Source organism: Oncorhynchus gorbuscha, linkage group LG07 (assembly GCF_021184085.1).
Source record: "Oncorhynchus gorbuscha isolate QuinsamMale2020 ecotype Even-year linkage group LG07, OgorEven_v1.0, whole genome shotgun sequence".
NCBI classification, from domain to species: Eukaryota; Metazoa; Chordata; class Actinopteri; order Salmoniformes; family Salmonidae; genus Oncorhynchus; species Oncorhynchus gorbuscha.
In genome coordinates this window covers 53610387-53634919 of record NC_060179.1, presented here as the reverse complement: position 1 = coordinate 53634919, position 24533 = coordinate 53610387, and the positions used below count along the sequence as shown (strand labels likewise).

The 24533-nt window shown below is 43.2% G+C and overlaps 1 protein-coding gene across 3 annotated transcripts in view; it reads right to left on the bottom strand.

The window, feature by feature from the left end:
- The window catches only part of LOC124040014 (1-phosphatidylinositol 4,5-bisphosphate phosphodiesterase epsilon-1-like), an 83885-nt gene that overhangs the window by 19898 nt on the left and 39454 nt on the right, over positions 1–24533 (bottom strand). For all 3 annotated transcript variants that reach the window (XM_046356713.1, XM_046356711.1, XM_046356714.1), the window contains 15 exons: positions 20927–21072; positions 19625–19865; positions 19044–19240; positions 14681–15293; positions 14280–14420; positions 14050–14167; positions 6360–6474; positions 5991–6113; positions 4695–4831; positions 2972–3210; positions 2686–2747; positions 2411–2576; positions 2043–2150; positions 1740–1856; positions 1382–1540 (listed from right to left, as the gene is read on the bottom strand). In XM_046356713.1, coding sequence (XP_046212669.1) covers positions 1382–1540; positions 1740–1856; positions 2043–2150; positions 2411–2576; positions 2686–2747; positions 2972–3210; positions 4695–4831; positions 5991–6113; positions 6360–6474; positions 14050–14167; positions 14280–14420; positions 14681–15293; positions 19044–19240; positions 19625–19865; positions 20927–21072 — 2682 coding nt within the window. The remainder of the gene's footprint in view (positions 1–1381; positions 1541–1739; positions 1857–2042; positions 2151–2410; positions 2577–2685; positions 2748–2971; positions 3211–4694; positions 4832–5990; positions 6114–6359; positions 6475–14049; positions 14168–14279; positions 14421–14680; positions 15294–19043; positions 19241–19624; positions 19866–20926; positions 21073–24533) is intronic.

Here is a 24533-nt window from a genome sequence, read left to right as displayed (position 1 = left end):
AATTGTGTTCGTTGTCCTTAGCTTATGCCTGCCCATAATTCCATAACCCCCACCAGGTTTCCATCCAAATTGGTGACAATTTTGCATACGAATATTCAAAAATGTGCACATTTTCCCACCAGAGAAAATGTTTCCTTCCCATTTAATTATTGCGGATTAAAGGCTGTGCGTGATGACGTAGTGCACATAAAAATACAAGTTAAATGTTTTTTTTTTCCGATTTTGTCTCATCGCTGCAACTCCTCAACGGGCTCGGGAGAGGCGAAGGTGGAGTCATGCGTCCTCCGAAACATGACCCGCCTAACCGCGCTCCTTAAACACCCGCCAGCTTAACCCGGAAGCCTGCTGCACCATTGTGTCAGAGGAAACACTGTTCAAATGGCGAAAGGGGTCATCCTGCAGACACCCGGCCCGCCACAAGGAGTCACTAGAGCACGGTGAACCTAGTACAGCCACCCCGGCTAAACCCTCCGCTAACCGGACGACGCTGAGCGAATTGTGCACCGTCCTATGGGACACCCGGTTGTGTCAAAGCCCGGGAATGAACCCGGATCTGTAGTAACACTTCTAGCACTACGATGCAGTGCCTTCCACCGCTTGAGAGGCCCCCTCTACTGACGGTTTTGTCAATAAAAATGTTGTATAGCATTTTCTATGTGCCCACTCTGGTATTGGAACGTGCATTCCAGCCAACCATTCGCAGATATAGTGTAGGTACAGCCTACATTAGTTTATTATGGACAAAAGAGCAAGATTTTTTACATGTCAAATGGCAGCCAGGGATCGATCATGTCACCGGAATAGGACCCTTGATATTTAATAGAAAGGAACATCAAGCATCATCATCGTGCACTTTCACCTCCCTGTGAAGTTCATCATAGATTATCTGTAGTCAAAACCGCACGCTTTCCGAGTCGTAGAGGGAGGATCACACAAAATATCATTGGGTGACTCGAAGTTTACATTCGATAAGATGGTTACAATATCAATATTTGCACATGAAGGCATTTCCACCTTCATTTCTCACATAATTTATTTTAAACTCAAAAGATCGTATTTTGTTTTGGCGGCATTTGGAAATTCTGCTGTTTCCATCAGCCTTGTCGTGACATTTTTTAATTTAATCTCATTAAAAAGGTTGGATGGACACCTGGTTACTAACACTCATTTCAATATTCAGTCCGTTGGATACTGGCGTGAGAGAGATTTTTGCCTCTTGACGGGGGACTGGATAAGAGCGTCTGCTAAATGACTTAAATGTAATGTAAATGGGAAGAGCAGGCTGCCTCTTGAATATTTTCCTTGTTTTCCTGGGCCATTTTCCATGCAGACCCAGAGGTGACAAAGTGCACATATGTTAGGGCCGAGCCTACAGTCTCACCTTCTGTTTGAGAATGTCAACAGGAGCTTGGTGTGCTGTCAGCTTCTTGTTCTTGAGGAGGATCTTTCCCTTCAGTTGCAGGGGGGAGGGGAGCAGCGGGTCATCAGAGAAATCACTTTCAAACAGGAATTTGCTCACCAGCTTGATTCCGAACACCGCCTTCAAACACAAATAAACAGATCAAGTGGGCTGACCAAAGGAATCCTCAAAGACACGCTAAAATCAAAGGTGTTTCATCAAAGTCAGAGTGGTCTCCAAAGGAGGAAGGAATGAAGTAACGAGGTTCTTAGGGATAAAACACATGACGTGTCAGCTAGAATCCGTACTGATCATGTCCATTGGAGCCAGAAGGAGGTACCTTGAAGATTTCAGACATTTTGCGTTGCTGGGGCAGAGAGCAGTGGTTCTCAATGGACAGGATGACCGGCATGTCCGAGTTGACAAAAGCAGTGCGATTGATCGCCTCCACCACATCCTAGAAGAAAATGGGTTACAGTACGAGGCATAACTACAGTCCTATTTATTCAATAATTCCAGCATCTAAGCAGTATTACTCAAGCTATAAAAGAGGTATGCTGTCATTGTACTGTATCTTCGCCAAACAGTGGCAAAAGGACAATAGCGGCAGTGTGACAAGGTTGTGGCAGGGTTACAGACTAACCTTAAAGGGGATCTTGGTGGTCAGGGTGTATCCATGGTAAATAATGGGTGATCCGTCGTCTCCATCCCAACAGTCCAGCTCCACACTCCTGCAGCCCTGCAGCAGCACCTAGACAACACAACAACCACATCCCATCATAAGACAGACACCAAAACATAATACATCTTATAGTACAGTAGGAGCCCAGAGTTTTTCCTGGTCAGGTCACACTGGAAAAACTCCTAGCCCTGCTTACGGCAAACCGAAGATGACAAACTGATCCGATGCTTAGAAATCCCAGACAAAACTAAACTAGAAAAAGCACTTTTCCGGGAGAAAATATGTTTGTTTGCGTCAATTATCTAAAAGGATGATAGTGGTGATCTCACCTGGCTGTAAAGCTCCACGGAGGAATCTCCTTTGAGCTGGTGTCCAGTGAGGTACGTGTTGTGAGAGGACTCTATGTAGTAGTAAGACATTGGGTACTGGAGCTCCTCCGCATTCACCCGAGACTCCTCGTTCTTAGATGCAAAGTTCTCCTTGTCCATCAAAAACCTGGAGAGGTCACTACTACTTAAAACTGGTGACGAATGTCATTTCAAAATTCCTCTGACGAATTTCTGACGAGCTAACTAACGTCATTTTTCAGGGGAAATTACGGTACCTGGCAAAACCTTCAAAGGACATCCAACCCATCTGACGTATGCTTACACAAGGCTCAAATGTCTGAGGGAGACAAAGGAAAACAATTGAACAATACATCACAGAAATATAATACTCCAAGTCTTACTTCTATCACGTCTGTGTTCTGTACAGTATGTCGCAATGCATTGCGTTACACGTCTGCCAAGTTGAAGGGACATTACATTCCCAAAATCAAATTATGTCAGATGTTTTCAGACCGTAGGAGATATCCAAGTTCAGCCTGCTGGACAAGTCATGAGACCCACCTGGATGATGCTGAGGATTTCATCGTAGGTCAGGTGTTTCCGCTGGCAGTTGACCAGGAAGTCGTTGAGTTGTGGGATGGCCAGCCCAAGCACTCCTAGAGAGGCGTTCTCCACGCCCGTCCCATTGGTCACGATGCTGGCTGCAGCAATGGCGTCTGAGATTTGCTTCTGGTTTTCCGACGTCTGCTGGCGTGTTTGGATGAAGAGGCCCAGGTCCAATCCATTACGGGTCAGCAAGTCTGCGGTGGAGGACAGGAAAACTGCATCTTTAGAATGAATTCCCTAACTAAGACATTAACATCCAATACTCTGCAGTGTTGCTTACTAATCTAAATCAGCATGTAACATTATGTTAGTGCTGACCCCATTTAATCGATTGGTCGATAGGCTGTTGGTCGACCGAGACTTCTTTAAACAAACAGTAGCACCAAAAATCATGGTGTACAAGACACCTGTCTGATTCCCGCCTGACTAATCTATTGTGCAGGCGGGACAGTTTATCACAAGACATGTGCTACTGAAATTGTATATGATTATAAACTCAGCAAAAAAAGAAAGTCCTCTCACTGTCTACTGGGTTTATTTTCAGCAAACTTAACATGTGTAAATATTTGTATGAACATAACAAGATTCAACAACAGACAAACAGAACAAGTTCCACAGACATGTGACTAACATAAATGGAATAATGTGTCCCTGAACAAAGGGGGGGGATCAAAATCAAAAGTAACAGTCAGTATCTGGTGTGGCCACCAGCTGCATTAAATACTGCAGTGCATCTCCTCCTCATGGACTGCACCAGATTTGCCAGTTCTTGCTGAGAGATGTTACTCTACTCTTCCACCAAGGCACCTTGCAAGTTCCCAGACATTTCTGGGGGGAATGGCCGTAGCCCTTACCCTCCGTTCAAACAGGTCCCAGACATGCTCAATGGGATTGAGATCCGGGCTCTTTGCTGGCCATGGCAGAACACTGACATTCCTGTCTGGAGGAAATTACACAGAGAATGAGAAGTATGGCTGGTGGCATTGTCATGCTGGATGGTCATGTTTGGATGAGCCTGCAGGAAGGGTACCACATGAGGGAGGAGAATGTCTTCCCTGTAACGCACAGCGTTGAGATTGCCAGCAATGACAACAAGCTCAGTCCGATGATGCTGTGACACACCGCCCCAGGACCATGACGGACCCTCCACCTCGATCCCGCTCCAGAGTACAGGCCTCGGTGTAACGCTCATTCCTTTGACGATAAACGTGAATCCGACCATCACCTCTGGTTAGACAAAACCGCGACTCATCAGTGAAGAGCACTTTTTGCCAGTCCTGTCTGGTCCAGCATGGGAAATGGTCTTTAAACACTTTACAGTGAAGGTTTGGATTTTTACGAATTATCTTTGAAAGACAGGGTCCTGAAAAAGGGACGTTTATGTATGTATATAAATAAATAACACTTCTTTGGCTACAACATGGTTCCATATGTGTTATTACATAGTTTTGTCTTAACTATTATTCTACAATGTAGAAAATAGTAAAAATAAAGAAAACACCTTGAATGAGTAGGTGTGTGCAAACTTTTGACTGGTGTTGTATATACACGTTCTGACCTTATATTTGAACTTTTTTTAAATTTTATTTTACTTTTAAACAATGACTGAACAGTACCAAATACAAACCACTCACAGACAAACACATAGGGTTACATTAGCACAATGTGAGAGACATACCTAGGTCAGGCTGCAGTCCCGTTTCCTTGTCGTCAATCCTCAGGGTGGTGCGTCGGAGGGCAGACTCTGGGCCGGAGCTACTGCAAGGAACGGCGTAGGTGTCAAACAGCTCCTTCAGGTCTTTACGGCTCCGAATGCTGCACATCAAAACAAGAACAAGGTCTTTTACATTCAACTGACAAGAGAGGGAAATTATTATCCACTCTTGGGGGACAATGGGAGTGGACAATGTTATGGTTTTCTAATTATTACATGTTTCGGTGTGTAGCCTTAGTCTGTTATCAACTGAGAGAAACCTCAGAAGAACCCAGTATGTCATTTACAAAACAACCTTTGGAAAGATTGGTTGGATTTGTCAACGCTTCTTCTGAATGGAATGCAATGTCTCCATCCTGTATGTATTATGAAAGTACAGCAGGCCTGTGTTGTATAGTGTGGGGATGATATACACAGCACATAATTGTACTCTTGTCCTTTGGGAATTCAGAAGGAATTCTCAGTGGGAATGATTACATTTACATTACATTTAAGTCATTTAGCAGACGCTCTTATCCAGAGCGACTTACAAATTGGTGCATTCACCTTATGACATCCAGTGGAACAGCCACTTTACAATAGTGCATCTACATATTTTAAGGGGGGGTGAGAAGGATTACTTTATCCTATCCTAGGTATTCCTTAAAGAGGTGGGGTTTCAGGTGTCTCCGGAAGGTGGTGATTGATTCCGCTGTCCTGGCGTCGTGAGGGAGTTTGTTCCACCATTGGGGAGCCAGAGCAGCGAACAGTTTTGACTGGGCTGAGCGGGAACTGTACTTCCTCAGTGGTAGGGAGGCGAGCAGGCCAGAGGTGGATGAACGCAGTGCCCTTATTTGGGTGTAGGGCCTGATCAGAGCCTGGAGGTACTGAGGTGCCGTTCCCCTCACAGCTCCGTAGGCAAGCACCATGGTCTTGTAGCGGATGCGAGCTTCAACTGGAAGCCAGTGGAGAGAGTGGAGGAGCGGGGTGACGTGAGAGAACTTGGGAAGGTTGAACACCAGACGGGCTGCGGCGTTCTGGATGAGTTGTAGGGGTTTAATGGCACAGGCAGGGAGCCCAGCCAACAGCGAGTTGCAGTAATCCAGACGGGAGATGACAAGTGCCTGGATTAGGACCTGTGCCGCTTCCTGTGTGAGGCAGGTTAACAGAGACATGTTGAATTTAAATCACTACCATAGACCTGTATATAGTTACTATTCCTATATAGACTATGGTGACTGTATACGATAAAGAGAGGAGCTCGGAAGTTGGATGGAGCACCTGAAAGACTTGAAGAGCTCGACGAACTCGATGAAGCTCATAGTGCTGTCAGAGCTCATGAGGTCCTGGAAGCCCTTGAAGTAGCCCTTCCCTAGGCCGTGCCAGCTCTTGCTGCTCCATGCACTACACAGGGACACGAGGAGAGGGATTGGTGACTGTTCCAAGTTAAAAACACTAGATTTAAAAAATAATATTTTATATTGTAGATTAAGATGAGTAAATAAAGTGCTTGGTACAAGGTTCACGGTATGAGTAGGTTTACATGTAAGTATTTGACACTAGGTTTACAGATGAATTATAAACCATGGAGTGATAGAAATGCAGTGTTTACCCTTAGGAACAGGTCTGGGGTCAGGTTTTGAGTCTTACCCTGGCTGGGCCTTCGTGCTGCCTGAAAGGATGGGGGAGGAAGCCAGGGAGCCAGAGGTCAGGGAACCAGGGCTCTTGCAGCACGGTGGGGGGAGGGGTCCAGGGAAGCCGTCCTCTATGGAATCAATAAAGTACAGAGTTACACACACACACACAGTATAAATGGTCAAACACAGTGAACTAGAGCATTCTAAAGGAAACTAAATCTGACACTATTTAATATCTCAAATATTCCCATTTTTGTATCCCTCCCTATAAAACATAAGCAAAGATGGTACAGTAGTGGACAAAAGTTTTGAGAATGACACAAATATGAATTTCCACAAAGTTTGCTGCTTCAGTGTCTTTAGATATTTTTGTCAGATGTTACTATGGAATAGTGAAGTATAATTACAAGCATTTCATAAGTGTCAATGGCTTTTATTGACAATTACATGAAGTTGATGCAAAGAGTCAATGTATGCAGTGATGACCCTTCTTTTTCAATACTTCTTCAATCCACCCTGGCATGCTGTCAATTAACTTCTGGGCCACATCCAGACTGATGGCAGCCTATTTTTGCATTATCAGTGCTTGGAGTTTGTCAGAATTTGTGGGTTTTTGTTCGTCCACCCACCTCTTGAGGATTGACCACAAGTTCTCAATGGGATTAAGGTCTGGGGAGTTTCCTGGCCATGGACCCAAAATATCGATGTTTTGTTCCCCGAGCCACTTAGTTATCACTTTTGCCTTATTGCAAGGTGCTCCATCATGCTGGAAAAGGCATTGTTCGTCACCAAACTGCTCCTGGATGGTTGGGAGAAGTTGCTCTCTGAGGATGTGTTGGTACCATTCTTTATTCATGGCTGTGTTCTTAGGCAAAATTGTGAGTGAGCCCACTCCCTTGGCTGAGAAGCAAACCCACACATGAATGGTCTCTGGATGCTTTACTGTTGGCATGACACAGGACTGATGGTAGCGCTCACCTTGTCTTCTCCGGACAAGCTTTTTTCCAGATGCCCCAAACAATCGGAAAGGGGATTCAGAGAAAATGACTTCACCCCAGTCCTCAGCAGTCCAAACCCTGTCTGTACATTTTGCAGAATATCAGTCTGTCCCTGATGGTTTTCCTGGAGAGAAGTGGCTTCTTTGCTGCCCTCCTTGACACCAGGCCATCCTCCAAAAGTATTCGCCTCACTGTGCGTGCAGATGCACTCACAACTGCCTGCTGCCATTCCTGAGCAAGCTCTGTACTGGAGGTCCCCCGATCCCGCAGCTGAATCATCTTTAGGAGACGGTCCTGGCGCTTGCTGGACTTTCTTGGGAGCCCTGAAGCCTTCTTCACAACAATTGAGCCGCTCTCCTTGACGTTCTTGATGATCTGATAAATGGTTGATTTACTTGCAATCTTACTGGCAGCAATATCCTTGCCTGTGAAGCCCTTTTTGTGCAAAGCAAAGACGGAACGTGTTTCCTTGCAGGTAACCAAAGGTTGACAGAGGAAGAACAATGATTCCAAGGACCACCCTCCTTTTGAAGCTTCCAGTCTGTTATTCGAACTCAATCAGCATGACAGAGTGATCTCCAGCCTTGTCCTCGTCAACACTCACACCTGTGTTAATGAGCGAATCACTGACATGTCAGCTCGTCCTTTTGTGGCAGGGCTGAAATGCAGTGAAAAGGTTGTTTTGGGACTAAGTATATTTGCATGGCAAAGAGGGACTTTGCAATAAATCTGATCACTCTTCATAACATTCTGGAGTATATGCAAATTGCCATCATACAAACTGAGACAGCAGACTTTGCGAAAATTTATATTTGTGTCATTTTCAAAACTTTTGGCCACGACTGTACACTCTCCAACGGATTTATTTGGACAGTGAAGCTAAAACATTTAATTTGTCTCTATACTCCAGCATTTTGCATTTGAGATCAATATATATATATATATATGCAAAATGCTGGAGTATAGAGACAAATTAAATGTGTGTATATATATATAACACACACACACACACACACACACACACACACACACACACACACACACACACACACACACACACACACACACACACACACACACAGGACAGGACAGGTCACCTTTAATTTGAGGGTATTTTCATACATACAGTGCTTTCAGAAGGTATTCATACCCCTTGACTTCATCTACATTTGTGTTGTGGTACAGCCTGAATTCAAAATGGATTAAATATATGTTTTTCTCCCTCATCCCTCATACAAACAATAACCCATAATGACAAAGTGAAAACCTGTTTTTGGAAATTTTAGCAAATGTACTGAAAATGAAACACAAAAATATAATTTACATAACAATGCACACCCAAGTCAATACTTTGTAGAAACACTTTTGGCAGCGATTACAGCTGTGAGTCTTTCCAGGTAAATCTAAGAGCGTTCAACACCTGGATTGTGCAATATTTGCCTATTATTTTCTTCAAAATTCTTCAAGCTCTGTCAAACTGGTTGTTGATCATTGCTAAACCATTTTTCAGGTCTCGTCATAGGTTTTCAAGCAGATTGAAGTCAAAACTGTAACTTGGACATTCAGGAACACTTACTGTCTTCTTGGTAATCAACTCCAGTGTATATTAGACCTTGTGTGTTTGGTTATTGTCCTGCTGAAAGGTGAATTCATCTCCCAGTGTCTGGTGGAAAGCAGACTGAACAACATTTTCCTCTGCGATTTTGCCTGTGCTAAGCTCCAATCAGTTTCCCTTTTATCCTGAAAAACGAAGGTCCTTAACGATCACAAGCATACCCATAACATGATGCAGCCACCACTATGCTCAAAAATATGGAGTGGCACTCGGTAATGTGTTGTATTGGATTTGCTCCAAACATAACACTTTGTATTCAGGACAAAAAGTTGATGTCTTTGCCACATTTTTGGCAGTATTACTTTAGTGCCTTGTTGCAAACAAGATACATGTTTTGGAAAATGTTTATTCTGTACAGGCTTCCTTCTTTCCACTCTGTCATTTAGGTTAGTATAGTGGAGTAACTACAATGTTGTTGATCCATCCTCAGTTTCCTCCTATCACAGCCATTCAACTCTGTTTTAAAGTCACCATTGGCCTCATGGTGAAATCCCGGTGCGGTTTCCTTCCTCTCCGGCAACTGAGTTAGGAAGGATGCCTGTAACTTCGTAGTGACTAGGTGTATTGATACACCCAAATTGTAAAATCTCAAAGACATATTCAATATCTGCTTCTTTATTTTATTTGTGCCCATCTACCAATAGGTGCCCTTCTTTGTGAGGCATTGGAAAACCTCCCTGGTCTTTGTGGTTGAATCTGTGTTTGAAATTCACTGCTCGACTGAAGGGACCTTACAGATAATTGGATGTGTGGGGGTACAGTGATGAGGTAGTCATTCAAAAACCATGCTAAACACGTACTGTACACAGAGTCTATGCAACTTGTGACTTGATATGTACATTTTTGCTCCTGAACTTAATTTGTAAAAATTTGAAAAACTTAATTCCACTTTGACATTATAGGATATTGTGTGTGGGCCAGTGACCAAAAATCTAAATGTATTCCATTTTAAATTCAGGCTGTAACACAGCAAAATGTGGCAAAGGTCAAAGGGTGTGAATACTTTTTGAAGGCACCATTTCTATTTTACCGTTTGGAAATTAAAGCACTATGCAGCTTGTCCCCCCAATTGAAGGCGCCATAAGTATTTGGACAAAAAATACCAATGGTGAGAGGTTAGCACGTTTTTTTTGGGGCATCTGTAACTTTCTCACTCGTCATTATTCACGATTCATGATTATATACAGTACCAATCAAAAGTTTGTTAACCTATTCATTCCAGGGTTTTTCTTTATTTTTTACAAATTTCTACATAGTAGAATAATAGTAAAGACAACAAAACTATGAAATAACACATATGGAATCATGTAGTAACTAAAAAAAGTGTTAAATCAAAATATATTTAATATTTGAGATTCTTCAAAGTAGCCATCCTTCGCCTTGATGACAGCTTTGCACACTCTTGGCATACTCTTAACCAGCTTCATGAGAGACAAGTAGCCTAGTGATTAGAGCATTGGGCCAGTAACCAAAAGGTTTGCAGATCGAATCCCCGAGCTGACAAGGTTCAAATCTGTTGTTCTGCAGTTAACTGAAAAAGGCAGTTAGCCCACTGTTCCTAGGCCATCATTGTAAATAAGAATTAAAATGAGGAAGGCTTTTCCAACAGTCTTGAAGGAGTTCCCATATATGCTGAGCACTTGTGGATGCTTTTCCTTCACTCTGTGGTCCAACTCATCCCAAACCATCTCAATTGGGTTGAGGTCTGGTGATTGTGTAGGCCAGGTCATCTAATAATAATAATATGATGCAGCACTCCATCACTCTCCTTGGTCAAATAGCCCCTACACAGCCTGGAGGTGTGTTTGGTCATTGTCCTGTTGAAAAACAAATGATAGTCCAACTAAGCACAAACCAGATGGGATGGCGTATTGCTGCAGAATACAGGTTAAGTGTGCAATGAATTCAAAATAAATAACGACAGTGTCATAAGCAAAGCACTCCCACAATCTGAAATCTCCTCCTCCATGCTTCACGGTGGGAACCACACATGCAGAGATCATCCGTTCACCTACTCTGCATCTCACAAGGAAAGCGGTTGGAATCAAAAATCTTACATTTGGAATTGTCAGACCAAAAGACAGATTTCCACCGGTCTAATGTCCATTGCTCGTGTTTCTTGGCCCAAGCAAGTCTATTCTTCTTATTGGTGTCCTTTAGTAGTGGTTTCTTTGCAGCAATTCGACCATGAAGGCCTGATTCACGCAGTCTCCTCTGAACAGTTGATGCTGAGATGAGTCTGTTACTTGAACTCTGAAGCATTTATTTGGGCTGCAATTTGAGGCTATATCTCCAATGAATTTATCCTTTGCAGCAGAGGTAACTCTGGGTCTTCCTTTCCTGTGGCGGTCCTCATGAGAGACAGATTTATCATAGTGCTTGATGGTTTTTTGCGACTGTACTTGAAGAAACTTTAAAAGTTCTTGAGATTTTCAGGATTGACCAACTTTCATGTCTTAAAGTAATGGACTGTTGTTTATCTTTGCTTATTTGAGCTGTTCTTGCCATAATATGGATTTGATATTTTACCAAATAGGGCTATCTTCTATATACCCCCCTACCTTGTCACAACACAACTTACTGGCTCAAACGCATTGAGGAAATAAATTCCACAAATGAACTTTTAACAAGGCACACCTGTTGATTGAAATGCATTCCAAGTGACTACCGCATAAAGCTGGTTGAGAAAATGCCAAGAGTGTGCAAAGCTGTCGTCAAGGCAAAGGGTGGCTACTTTGAAGAATCTCAAATCTCAAATATATTTTGATTTGTTTAACACTTTTTTGGTTACTACATGATTCCATATATGTTATTTCATAGTTTTGATATCTTCACTATTATTCTACAATGTAGAAAATAGTAAAAAATTAAGAAAAACCCTGGAATGAGTAGGTGTATCCAAACTTTTGACTGGTAGTGGATATATTTATTTTACTATTCAAACCGTTATTACAGAGACCGTGGACCGGAGATCTGGCTAGCCAATTAGCATCATCCAAAATCCATGACTGTCACAGACCAAGGTAAAACAGATATGAATGAAAATACCCTAAAATAAAAGGTGACATTCTTTACCGTCGCCTCAAAGAATGCTGGAGTATAAAGCCAAATGAAACATTTTAGTTTCACCGTCCAAATAAATACATAGGGGAGTGTATGAGAGGACAGTTGCATGTTAATTTTTTATTTCACCTTGATTTAACCAGGTAGGCTAGTTGAGAACAAGTTCTCATTTGCAACTGCGACCTGGCCAAGATAAAGCAAAGCAGTGTGACACAGACAACAACACAGAGTTACACATGGAGTAAACAATAAACAAGACAATAACAAACAAATCAATGACACAGTAGAAAAAAGAAAGTCTATATACAGTGTGTGCAAAAGGCATGAGGAGGAAGGCAATAAATAGGCCACAGGAGTGAATAGTTACAATTTAGCAGATTAACACTGGAGTGATAAATGAGCAGATTATTGATGTGCCAGTAGAGATACTGGTATGCAAAAGAGCAGAAAAGTAAATACAATTTTAAAAAGTATGGGGATGAGGATTGGGTGGATAGATTGGGTGGACTAGATAGATTGGGTGGACTATGTACAGCTGCAGCAATCGGTTAGCTGCTCAGATAGTTGATGTTTAAATTTGGCGAGGGAAATAAAAGTCTCCAACTTTTTTTTTGCAATTCATTCCAGTCACTGGCAGCAGAGAACTGGAATGAAAGGCGGACAAATGAGGTGTTGGCTTTGGGGATGATCAGTGAGATATACCTGCTGGAATGTGTGCTACGGGTGGGTGTTATCGTGATCAGTGAACTGAGATAAGGCGGAGCTTTACCTAGCATAGACTTATAGATGTCTCTGAATAATTGTGAGATATAGTGTAATAAACCTAATCTAAATCTAGTGATGAATGTGGCAATTGTGCAAGTTGAGACTAAACTGCTTGATGTAAACCTAGATTGTAAACTGACATGGTCAAAACATATTGATTCAACGGTTGCCAAGATAGGGAAAGGTCGGTACTTGACAAAGCACTGCTGTGCTTTCTTTACATCACAATCAACCAAACACGTTCTACAGGCCCTAGTTGAATTACTTCTAGACTGCTGCCCAGTTCTTTGGTCAAGTGCTGCAAAGAACAACATTAGCAAATTAAAGTTGGTGCCCAGATCAGAGCAGCACGGGTGTGGGTTCTACTAAACTGATATATGGAATTGTTTTAAGATGGTCATACCAAGGATCATTTAGCTATTTGATTCGGAATTTTAGGTATAAAAAAAACATTTGCTTGAGTTGCTAGAAATCTGAATGCATTTCCAGTGTTAATGTAATGATACTTTCCTGTAGATATATTGTCTCACATTCCTACCACCAAAAGGGCCAACCGGTAAATTATGTTAAAAAAAATCATTTTATTCAACATTCTGGCTTGTAGAGGTCGTGAGGGTAAACTTTCCTGATTCAAAACGCTAATTTCTGCCCGACATAGAATTCTATGCAATTCAACGTTGGGCTTCCCGAGTGGCGCAGTGATCTAAGGCACTGCATCTTAGTGCTAGAGGAGTCACTACAGACCCTGGTTTGATTCCAGGCTGTATCACAACCGGCCGTGATTGGGAGTCTCATTGGGCGGCACACAATTGGCCCAGCGTTGTCCGGGTTTGGCTAGGGTAGGCAGTCATTGTAAATAAGAATTTATTCTTAACTGACTTGCTAGTTAAATAAAGGTTAAATAAAAAATACATTCCAGGCAATAGTTAGCCCCGAAGGTAGCCTGCCACGGACCAGGTTAGATCTGAAGGATCCGCTGCCATAGAAATGTACCTGGCTAAAAGTTTAGCCACTTCCGTGGTACTGGTTATCCCAAGTTGACCTCAGAGTTGACCAAAGTTACCTCGCTAACTCCTCAAACTACATTAGTAGTATAGGGCCTTGGTCTTTGTTAGCGATATCGACGTATTGAAACAGCCAAACTGTCTGTTCAATAAGTACATGACATGCCACCAGGGGTCTCTTCACAGCCCCAAGTCCAGAACATGCTGTCTTGGAAACAGCTAATGGGGATCCTAATAAAATACTAATAGACAGGTTACCTAACTCTTCCTGGTGCACGCTGTCATATAGCTCCGGCCCGTTTCTGCACAGGGTGTCCTTGCAGCTCTTGGTTTTACGTTGGCTCGTCTCGTCATCGGTAGTGTCCCCGCTGTATTTCTGTGTGATTTATGAAACACACCGTCAATGACACAAATCTTCATAAACTTAGAAAAATGTAAGACTAGATTCCTCAAACTAAGACTATTTAAAAATATATATTTCTCCTAACCCTGACGAGAGCATTCTTCTTCTTCTTGGTGGTGGAGCTGTTCTTCTGCGTGCTGGGCTTCTCTGTGCCCATGTTCCAGCACCGCCCCCCAAACAGCTTGATGGCCTGAGCTAGGGTGGGACCCTCAAACCTGCCCTCCTCCTATTGTGGATGGGAGACAACAAACACACCACACAGCAGTGAGGAGATTGCTCACTCAAGGCTTATTGGCATTAAGTGAGTCAAAATGATCTTCCTTGCATCTGTGCTCATGTTAGAGGCACACGGTTTCCCTTTTGAGTATTGATTCACAGGACATTAGACAAAACAAATTAATTCTACATACTTGTATATTCTAGACTGAGTCAATATACTTGCCATTCCATATTATCCACTACAATGTAAATTAATTTGTTTTTTACCCAATAGAGGTGGATGTACTGCCTCCTGAGCCAGTGCAGCCTCTTATCTGGGAACTTCTTCAGCTTCCTCATGGTGTTGACCAGCTCCACCAGGCCCTCATACAGTATGCTGGCTGTGTGCCTGGGGGCCACAAAGTGCAGTAGCCTGTTGTCTGTAGTATGGAGACCGTAGAGCAGACTGACCCCATTCTCCTCGGCCCTCATGGTGTTACACAGCTTGTTCTGCAGACACACAGTGAACATGTCCACCCCCTGGTGGCCCATGAACACAGCCTTGACCACAGAGATGTCCAACAGACCCTCCGCCAGGCCGCTCACAACGGGTTGACCCAGGCCTGGGGGATCTGTGGGGGGGCTGCCGCTCTGGGGATTAGCCCAGGTCAGAAAGCAGTTGTCGGGCTGAAGGCGGAGAAAGCAGCGTGCGGTGAGGTGGCTCTCCTGGTCGTAGTGGATGACGGTGGATCCCTGCAGGAGGAACTGGTGGACGTCAGGCTGGAGGGAGAGCACGTACCAGGGGATGAGCTCTGTGCCGTGGCTAAAGGCCCGGTGGGTCTTCTCGGTGCCCTGGAATGCCACCTCTTTAGCCTGCTCAGAGAGGTCGCCCTCCACAAACCTGATGGGAGGATGAAGAATTGGGAGGACGTGAAATAGAGAAGCAGAACATAAAACAATAGATATTTGTATTAGAGTTAATAGTTGTCAACACTTCAATCTTCTGTCTCTTCTCTAGGACATAGAGGAAATTGTCTCATCACCACCTTCTATTCAATGAGTGTAACACATCCCAGCCATATTATCTCCCTAAAGAATATCACTTTGAGGATAGCAAATCCATTGAATGTAACAGTCTCAAAACAGTTCAACTGTATTTAAAACATTTAGCACAGTTGAACAAGCATAAAAAAGCACCATGCAATTGTAATAGCAAATTCCACTCATACAATTAAAGCAAAGTCAGTTAGTGGGAAACCTCTAAAAAACGTCAGTCTAATACCTTACAAGACACGGTTCGAATCAGACATGCTCCTGAAAGAGCTACGGTGGCGGGAGGAAGAACAGAGAGAAAAAGTCCGGAAGTGTCTAGCTACAAATAGTAAAACAGAAGAGTAAAAGAAGGATGACGGCTGTCACATTCGCCCTCATCTTCCCTCCAATCAGCCTTGTTGAGAACTTCCACAGAAATCCATTGACTGGATCCAGAGGCCCCCTGGAGTCATTAATCAGAGGCCTTTTCCACCCAGAGGACAAACCGGGTCAGGGTCAGGAAACTACACTGAACAAAAATATACAGTGCATTCGGAAAGTATTCAGACCACTTGACTTTTACAGCCTTACTCTAAAATGGATTAAACTGTTTCCCCCCCTCAATCTACACACAATACCCCACGATGACAAAGCAAAAACAGGTTTAGAAATGTTTGAAAATTTAGGAGAATTAAACACAGAAATATCACAATTACATACGTATTCAGACCCTTTACTCAAGCTTGGCACACCTGTACCTTTGGCAGAGAATACAGCCTCAGGTCTTCTTGGGTATGATGCCACAAGCTTGGCACAACTGTATTTGGGGAGTTTCTCACATTCTTCTCCGCAGATCCTCTAAGGGCTCTATCAGGTTGGATGTGGAGCATCGCAGCACAGATAATCTCAGGTCTCTCCAGAGATGTTCGATCTGGTTTTAAGTCCGGGCTCTGGCTGGGCCACTCAAGGACATTCAAAGACTTGCCCCGAAGCCACTTCTGCATTGTCTTGGCTGTGTGTTTAGGGTTGTTGAGCCTTTGACCCAGTCTGAGGTCCTGAGCACTCGAACAGGTTTTCATCAAGGATCACTGTGCTTTGCTCCATTCATCTTTCCCTTGATCCTGAGTCCTTAGGTGCCATTTGGAAAACTCCAAGCGGGTTGTCATGTGTCTTACTGAGGAGTGGCTTCCGTCTGGCCACTCTACCATAAAGGCCTGATTGGTGGAGTACTGCAGAGATGTTTGTCCTTTTAGAAGTTTCTCGTATCTCCAGAGATGATCTCTGGAGTGACCATCAGGTCAGAGTGACCTTCGGGTTCTTGGTCACCTCCCTGACCGAGCGGTCAGCTCTTGGAAGAGTCTTGGTGGTTCCAAACTTCTTCCATTTATGAATGATGGAGGCCACTGTGTTCTTGGGGACCTTCAATGCTTCATACATTTTTTGGTACCCTTCCCCAGATCTATGCCTCGACACAATCCTGTCTCGGAGCTCTACGGACAAGTCCTTCGACCTCATGGTTTGGTTTTTGCTCTGACATGCACTGTCAACTGCAGGACCTTATATAGACAGGTGTGTGCCTTTCCAAATCATGTCCAATCAAGTTGTAGAAACATCAAGGATGATCAATGGAAACAGGATGCACCTGAGCTCAATTTTGAATCATAGCAAAGGGTCTTAATACTTATGTAAATAAGGTATATTCGTTTTTTTATTTTTAATACATTTGCAAAACAATCTGAAAACGTATTTTCGCTTTGTCATTATGGGTATTGTGTGTAACATAACAAAATGTGGAAAAACTCAACGGGTCTGAATTCTTTCTGAATGTACTGTAAACGCAACATGTAAAGCTTTGGTCCCATGTTTCATGAGCTGAAACCGATATTCTCCATACGCACAAAAAGCTTATTTCTCTCAAATTGTGTGCACAAATTTGTTTACATCCCTGTTAGTGAGCATTTCTCCTTTGTCAAAATAATCCATCCTCCTGACAGGTGTTGCATATCAAGAATCTGATTAAACAGCACAATCATTACACAGGTGCACCTTGTGCTGGGGACAATAAAACACCACTAAAATGTGCCATTTTGTCACACAACAAAATGCCACAGATGCCTCAAGATTTGAGGGAGAATGTAATTGGCATGCTGACTGCAGGTATATCCACCAGACCTGTTGCCAGAGAATTTCATGTTACTTTCTGTACCATAAGCTGCCTCCAACATCATTTTAGAGAATTTGGCAGTACTTCCAACCGGTCTCACAACCTCAGACCACGTGTATGGCATTGTGTGATCAAGTGGCTTCCTGATGTCAACGTTGTGAACAGAAAGCCCCATGGTGGCGGTGGGGTTACAGTATGGACAGGCATAAGCTACAGACAATGAATACAACAGCATTTTATCGATGACAATTTTATTGCACAGAAGCACCTTTAAGAAATCCTGAGGCCCATTGTTGTGCCAGTCATCCTCCCCAATCAACTCATGTTTCAGCATGATAATGCATGGCCCCATGTCGCAAAGATCTGTACATAATTCCTTGATGCGGAAAATGTCCCAGTTCTTCAAATGGCCTGCATACTCACCAGACATGTCACCCATTGAGCACGTTGGAATGCTCTGGATTGTTGTTTAACGACAGCGTTTTCCAGTGTCCGACAATATCCAGCAACTTCGCACAGCCATTGAAGAGAAGTGGGACAACATTCCACAGGCCACAATCAACAGACTGATCAATTATATACGAAGGAGATGTGTCACCCTGCATGAGGCAAACGTTGGTCACACCGGTTTTCTGATCTTTACACTTACCTTAAAAAAAGATGCATATCTGTATTCCCAGTCATGCGAAATCCATACATTAGAGCCTAATGAATTTATTTAAATTGACTCAAAGAATTCACATTATAAACACTCACAGTCCCCAGATAACCTGACATTAAATATTTTATCAATTTTATTTATCTGTTATTTTACCAGGTAAATTGACTGAGAACACATTTTCATTTGCAGCAACGACCTGGGGAATAGTTACAGGGGAGAAGAGGGGGATTAATGAGCCAATTGTAAATTGGGGATTATTAGGTGACCGTGATGGTTTGAGGGACAGATTGGGAATTTAGCCAGGACACCAGGGTTAACACCCCTACTCGTACGATAAGTGCCATGGGATCTTTAATGACCTCAGAGAGTGAGGACACCCGTTTAACGTCCGAAAGATGGTCTGGGGCACTGCCCTGAGGCATTGGGATATTTCTTTTAGGCCAGAGGAGAGCGTGCCTCCTACTGGCCCTCCAACACCACTTCCAGCAGCATCTGGTCTCCCATCCAGGAACTGACCAAGACCAACCCTGCTTAGCTTCAGAAGCAAGCCAGCAGTGGTATGCAGGGTGGTATGCTGCTGGCAAGTAGAGTGGTATGCAGTAGAGTGGTGTCGTCAAGTAGAGGGAAAGACTAGATGAAGGCCATCACAGTATAATGGCGAGAGGAATGGATGGACTCACTATTCTTCCTAACACTTTAGGATTAGCCCAGATCTTAGGTCAGTTTTGTGTTTTCCCCCTACAGGTTAAGGTTAGGATTTGGGGATCAGAGACCTCCTGATCCTGGTCACTTACTGGTTCCTGTCCATGAAATCGTTCCTGTGAGAGGTGAAGCCTTTGTGGTGGCCCCCTTTCTCTGTCTCCAGACTGCGGTTGCAGGAGCAGATGATCTGCAGGATGTTACTGACCGTGGCCTCCTTCACGTGGCTGTGCAGTCCGTTTGGCCCCGCCCTCTGCAGGAAGTGCTCCTGCCCGCGGTAGTCCGTCACAAACTACACAAAGAGAAACACAGTGAACCCGTTACTGTAGTAATAACTGTTACTACACAGGTATAACAGCAATTAAATGTAAAGTGTACATAGCCAAACTGTTTATATTGTCAAACTGCTTGTTTCGGAAAAGCAATCAAAGTATTGAGACCCCTATACCTTTTTTCACATTGTTACGTTACAGCCTTATTCTAAAATTGATTAAATGTTTTTATCAACACACACACACAATAAATCAATGACAAAGCGAAAACAGGATCCGGAAGAGCCATCAAAGCGGTGTTCAAAGCTTTAGGGTGATAGCAGGTGTTGTCAGTACACCTAGCTTTATTCAGCCACTCTGCTGCTACAAGCCTGACATGCAAGCCTGGGCCTGGCCCACTTTACCTCTGGCAAGTCATGCGGTGAGTGGCGCAGGCTGATAATGCTGGCTGCTCCATCCAACGCGTCACTCAGCTCTTTGAGGAAGACGCCACAGAAGGGCACCACCTTGCACCCTGGGATGTTAAGTGCCACCTTCCTGTACTCGGACAAAGACTTGTGCTGCGCCATGGCATCTTTCAGGCTGCGCATGGTCTCAATGTCTGACTGGTCCATGAACTGCCACATCTTCAGCACTTTACGAGACCTGGAGCAGAGAATAATTCCATATTGATCTAACCACATCTTAAATTCTCTGGGATATGTGGGACGCTAGTGAAATTGCCAGTGAAATTGCTAATTATGTTAAGTCAGCAGCTAGCCACAGAAAAACATACAGCCATTTTTCAACCAAGGAGATGTGTCACAAAACTCAGAAATAGCGTTATAAATATTCACTTACCTTTGATGATCTTCATCGGAATGCACTCCCAGGAATCACAGTTCCACAATAAATGTTTGATTTGTTCAATAAAGTCCATAATTTATGTCCAAATACCTCCCCTTTTTGTTCACGCGTTTAGTTCAAAAATCCAAACTCACGAGGCGCGGCAAGTCCAGACGAAAAGTCCAAAAAGGTTTATTACAGTTCGTAGAAACATGTCAAACGATGTCTAGAATCAATCTTTAGGATGTTTTTTTTATCATAAATCTTCCCTAATGTCAACCGGACAATTCCGTCGGTCTGAATGCAGCTACTGCTCACGGCCGCGCGCATAATTTAGCTCATGGCATTCTGCAAGACACCTGACTCAAACAGCTCTCATTCTCTCCCCCTTCGCAGTTGAAGCCTGAAACAAGGTTCTAAAAACTGTTGACATCTAGTGGAAGCCTTAGGAAGTGCAATATGACCCCATGTATACTTGATAGACAAAAACTACAAACCTCAGATTTCCCACTTCCTGGTTGGATTTTTTCTCAGGTTTTTGCCTGCCATATGAGTTCTGTTATACTCACAGACATCATTCAAACAGTTTTAGAAATTTCAGTGTTTTCTATCTAAATAGACTAATAATATGCATATTCAAGCTTTTGGGCCTGAGTAGCAGGCAGTTTACTCTGGGCACCTTACCTTATCCAAGCTACTCAATACTGCCCCCCAGCACCAAAGAAGTTAACTACATTGTTTTTGTACATTGTAGAAGGCACTTATCCAGAAAGACTTTCAATAGCTGTGTTCTGAATATGACAATTTACAGATACTGTAGGAAGACTAAGCTAGATGTGTAATAAATGTATTTGTACTATAGTGTTGTCAGTCATAAATACCGTAGTCCAGCCAGGAACTCCATGACAGCGTTGTAGTTGCCCATGTTCCAGCAGCACTTGGCAACATGGACCAGGTAGGAGAACATCTCTCTTTTCTTCTCCATGGTACCCGCAGTCAGGATTAACCAGGTCACCCACAAGCTCACCTATTAGATGCAGCAAATCTCAGTTAGAACATGGACCCCACAAGCTCACCTCTGGAGCACCTCTGTGTTAAAACAGAATACTTCATGACCTGCCAATGATCTGTAAAAGCCAGGCTGCACTTAAAGTCCCTACATAGTGCACTACCTTTATTAGGGTCCATAGGGCTCTAGTCTAATGTAGTGCACTATATGGGGAATAAGGTGCCATTTTGGACATAACCCTAGAGTGAAAGACCAAGGACGAGGAATAGTGTTCCTCACTGCGCAGGTTAATGTTCTACACAGCATGATTTATGATGAACCAAGGTGAACTCATTGAAATGGAAATAAGCCTAAATTCAACCCAGTTTTCGCTGTCACCATCTCCAACCAAATACAAAAAGATGCTGGTAGTTGGCGCCACAACAAGTCATAAAACTCCTGTTTGCACCAGGTCTTGTTTGTTTCACTGGCACATAAATCCAACACAATAGTAGGCCTAAGGCAAAAGCTATATATAGGCTTTATCAAAGTGCTGGCAGAAACCGTGGCCTGGACATAACAGTTGGCGCAAATATTTGCCAGCTGTCATGTTGTAGCTAACCACCCCCTGAAACAATGATGGTTAGATAAACAGTTCCACAGGCAGGACCCTGATTAGGGGTGTAGTTTACAATAAAAATATATTTCCAACAAAAACACTAGGTCTGCATTGCAGTCCTATGCCTAGAGTAAATAAACATGGCAGGCTATTCCATGAAACTAGAGCTCACGTGCACCTCGTCAACAAAATCGAAACCCTAATTGGCGCATTTCAAACTGTCCTTTTGTGAGGCGCAGCCAGGAACTAGTTCTGTAGGACTATGACGCCGAGTGGTGGGGGGCTTCCCAGTAAATTACAACTGATGGACAGAAAGTTCTGGATAAAATGAAAACAGTATGTCGCCATGCTCATCAAGAATAGCCTATGCAGCTGCCAACACCTCAAATATGTTGACACATTTATGGGTCTTTCTAGAAACTAGGGTGCCAGCGAGCACCTGTTTGGAGATTTTACATTACAAGTCATAATAATTTACCTTTTTTAAGTGAATAAGTATAGGACATCAACGGGAAACATGGGTACATTCAAAATAATACAAACTGAGCAATCAGGAGAGAAGGGCCTTGGTCAAGGAGGTGACCAAGAACACAAGGGTCACTCTGATAGAGCGCCAGAGTTCGGTTCTCCCATCTTTAAAGCACTCCACCAATCAGGCATTTAGGGTAGAGTCCTGTCCCCGCATGCAGCATATATATGTCTGGATTTCTAAGACGTTCTAGGATTTGTATCATATTCACAACTAAAGTTCCCAAAACTCTAAATCTAGCAAATAGGACCTTTTTCAAATGATCACTTTTAAGCTCAACATAGCCACTTCATAAACACACTCGATCCGTAATGGGAAAAATATCCTTTCTATTTCATTCAGCTAAGTTCAATTACATTAATCATACAATAAAATAAAAGCATATATTGTCAGCTAAATGAAAAAGCCTACAGCCTATGGTATGGAGTATAGCCAGATAACATAGGCCTACAACTCATTCTGTTCGTCTGAAATACATTTTCTTCATATCATGTTTCTTCAGACCCGACTCAAATAAATAATGGATTATTGTGATGTGTACAGTCGTGGCCAAAAGTTGAGAATGACACAAATATTAATTTTCACAAAGCCTGCTGCTGGCAATTTGCATATACTCCGGAATGGTATGAAGAGTGATCAGATGAATTGCAATTAATTGCAAAGTCCCTCTTTGCCATGCAAATGAACTGAAACCCAAAACAACATTTCCACTGCATTTCAGCCCTGCCACAAAAGGACCAGCTGACATGTCAGTGATTCTCTCGTTAACACAGGTGTGAGTGTTGACGAGGACAAGGCTGGAGATCACTCTGTCATGCTGATTGAGTTCGAATAACACTGCAAGCTTCAAAAGGAGGGTGGTGCTTGGAATCATTGTTCTTCCTCTGTCAGCCATGGTTACCTGCAAGGAAACACGTGCCGTCAACATTGCTTTGCACAAAAAGGGCTTCACAGGCAAGGATATTGCTGCCAGTAAGGTCACACCTAAATCAACCATTTATCGGATCATCAAGAACTTCAAGGAGAGCAGTTCAATTGTTGTGAGGAAAGCTTCAGGGCGCCCAAGAAAGTCCAGCAAGCGCCAGGACAGTCTCCTAAAGTTGATTCAGCTGCGGGATCGAGGCACCACCAGTACAGAGCTTGCTCAGGAATGGCAGCAGGCAGGTAAATAGGCAAATACTTTTGGATGATGGCCTGGTGTCAAGAAGCGCAGCAAAGAAGCCACTTCTCTCCAGGAAAAACATCAGGGACAGACCGATATTCTGCAAAAGGTACAGGGATTGGACTGCTGAGGACTGGGGTAAAGTCATTTTCTCTAATGAATCCCTTTCAGATTGTTTGGGCATCCGGAAAAAAAGCTTGTTCGGAGAAGACAAGGTTGAGCGCTACCATCAGTTCTGTGTCATGCCAACCGTAAAGCATCCTGAGACCACTCATGTATGGGGTTGCTTCCCAGCCAAGGGAGTGGGCTCACTCACAATTTTGCCTTAAGAACACAGCCATTAATAAAGAATGGTACCAACACATCCTCTGAGAAAAACTTCTCCCAAACATCCAGGAACAGTTTGGTGACAAACAATGCCTTTTCCAGCATGATGGAGCACCTTGGCATAAGGCAAAAGTGATAATTAAGTGATAAGGGAATGTATATGTTTAAAGTAATGACTAAAGAATTCCACCCTGAAATGTAATTATTAGATTATGTGAAATGTATTAGCATAATTAGACTCTAATCCAATAATGTAAGGGTGAGAAATGTGTGACTGAGAAAACAGAGGACAATTGAACTATACATGACCTGACCTGGTTGGAACTTACGACAGGAAAGAGGCCCTGTCAAGGCCCCTCTAATCTAGGGAGGAAGGGAACGGCATGGAACTGGCAGCTTGGTAGAATAGTGATAAACGAGGAATGTGAACTGTGAAAAATGATACAGCCCACCTACTGTTTGTATGTATATGAGGGGGGTTAAAAAGACTGCTCACATTTTGGTGGACTTTAGAATGTTCTCTGAATAAAGCTTACGAACCTTTTAAAGAATCTGAGTCTTTGCCTAATTATTATTAAACCCAGGGTCTTACAAACCTCAGGGATTGGTCAAAGCTTAAATAATTGTTAAGTTATCGTCATGGGGATTGAAAATTCTCATAACACTAAGTGGCTCGGGGAACAAAACATCAATATTTTGGGTCCATAGCAAGGAAACTCCCCAGACCTGAATCCCATTGAGAACTTGTGGTCAATCCTCAAGAGGTGGATGGACAAACAAAACCCCACAAATTCTGACAAACTCCAAGCATTGATTATGCAAGAATGGGCTGCCATCAGTCAGGATGTGGCCCAGAAGTTAAT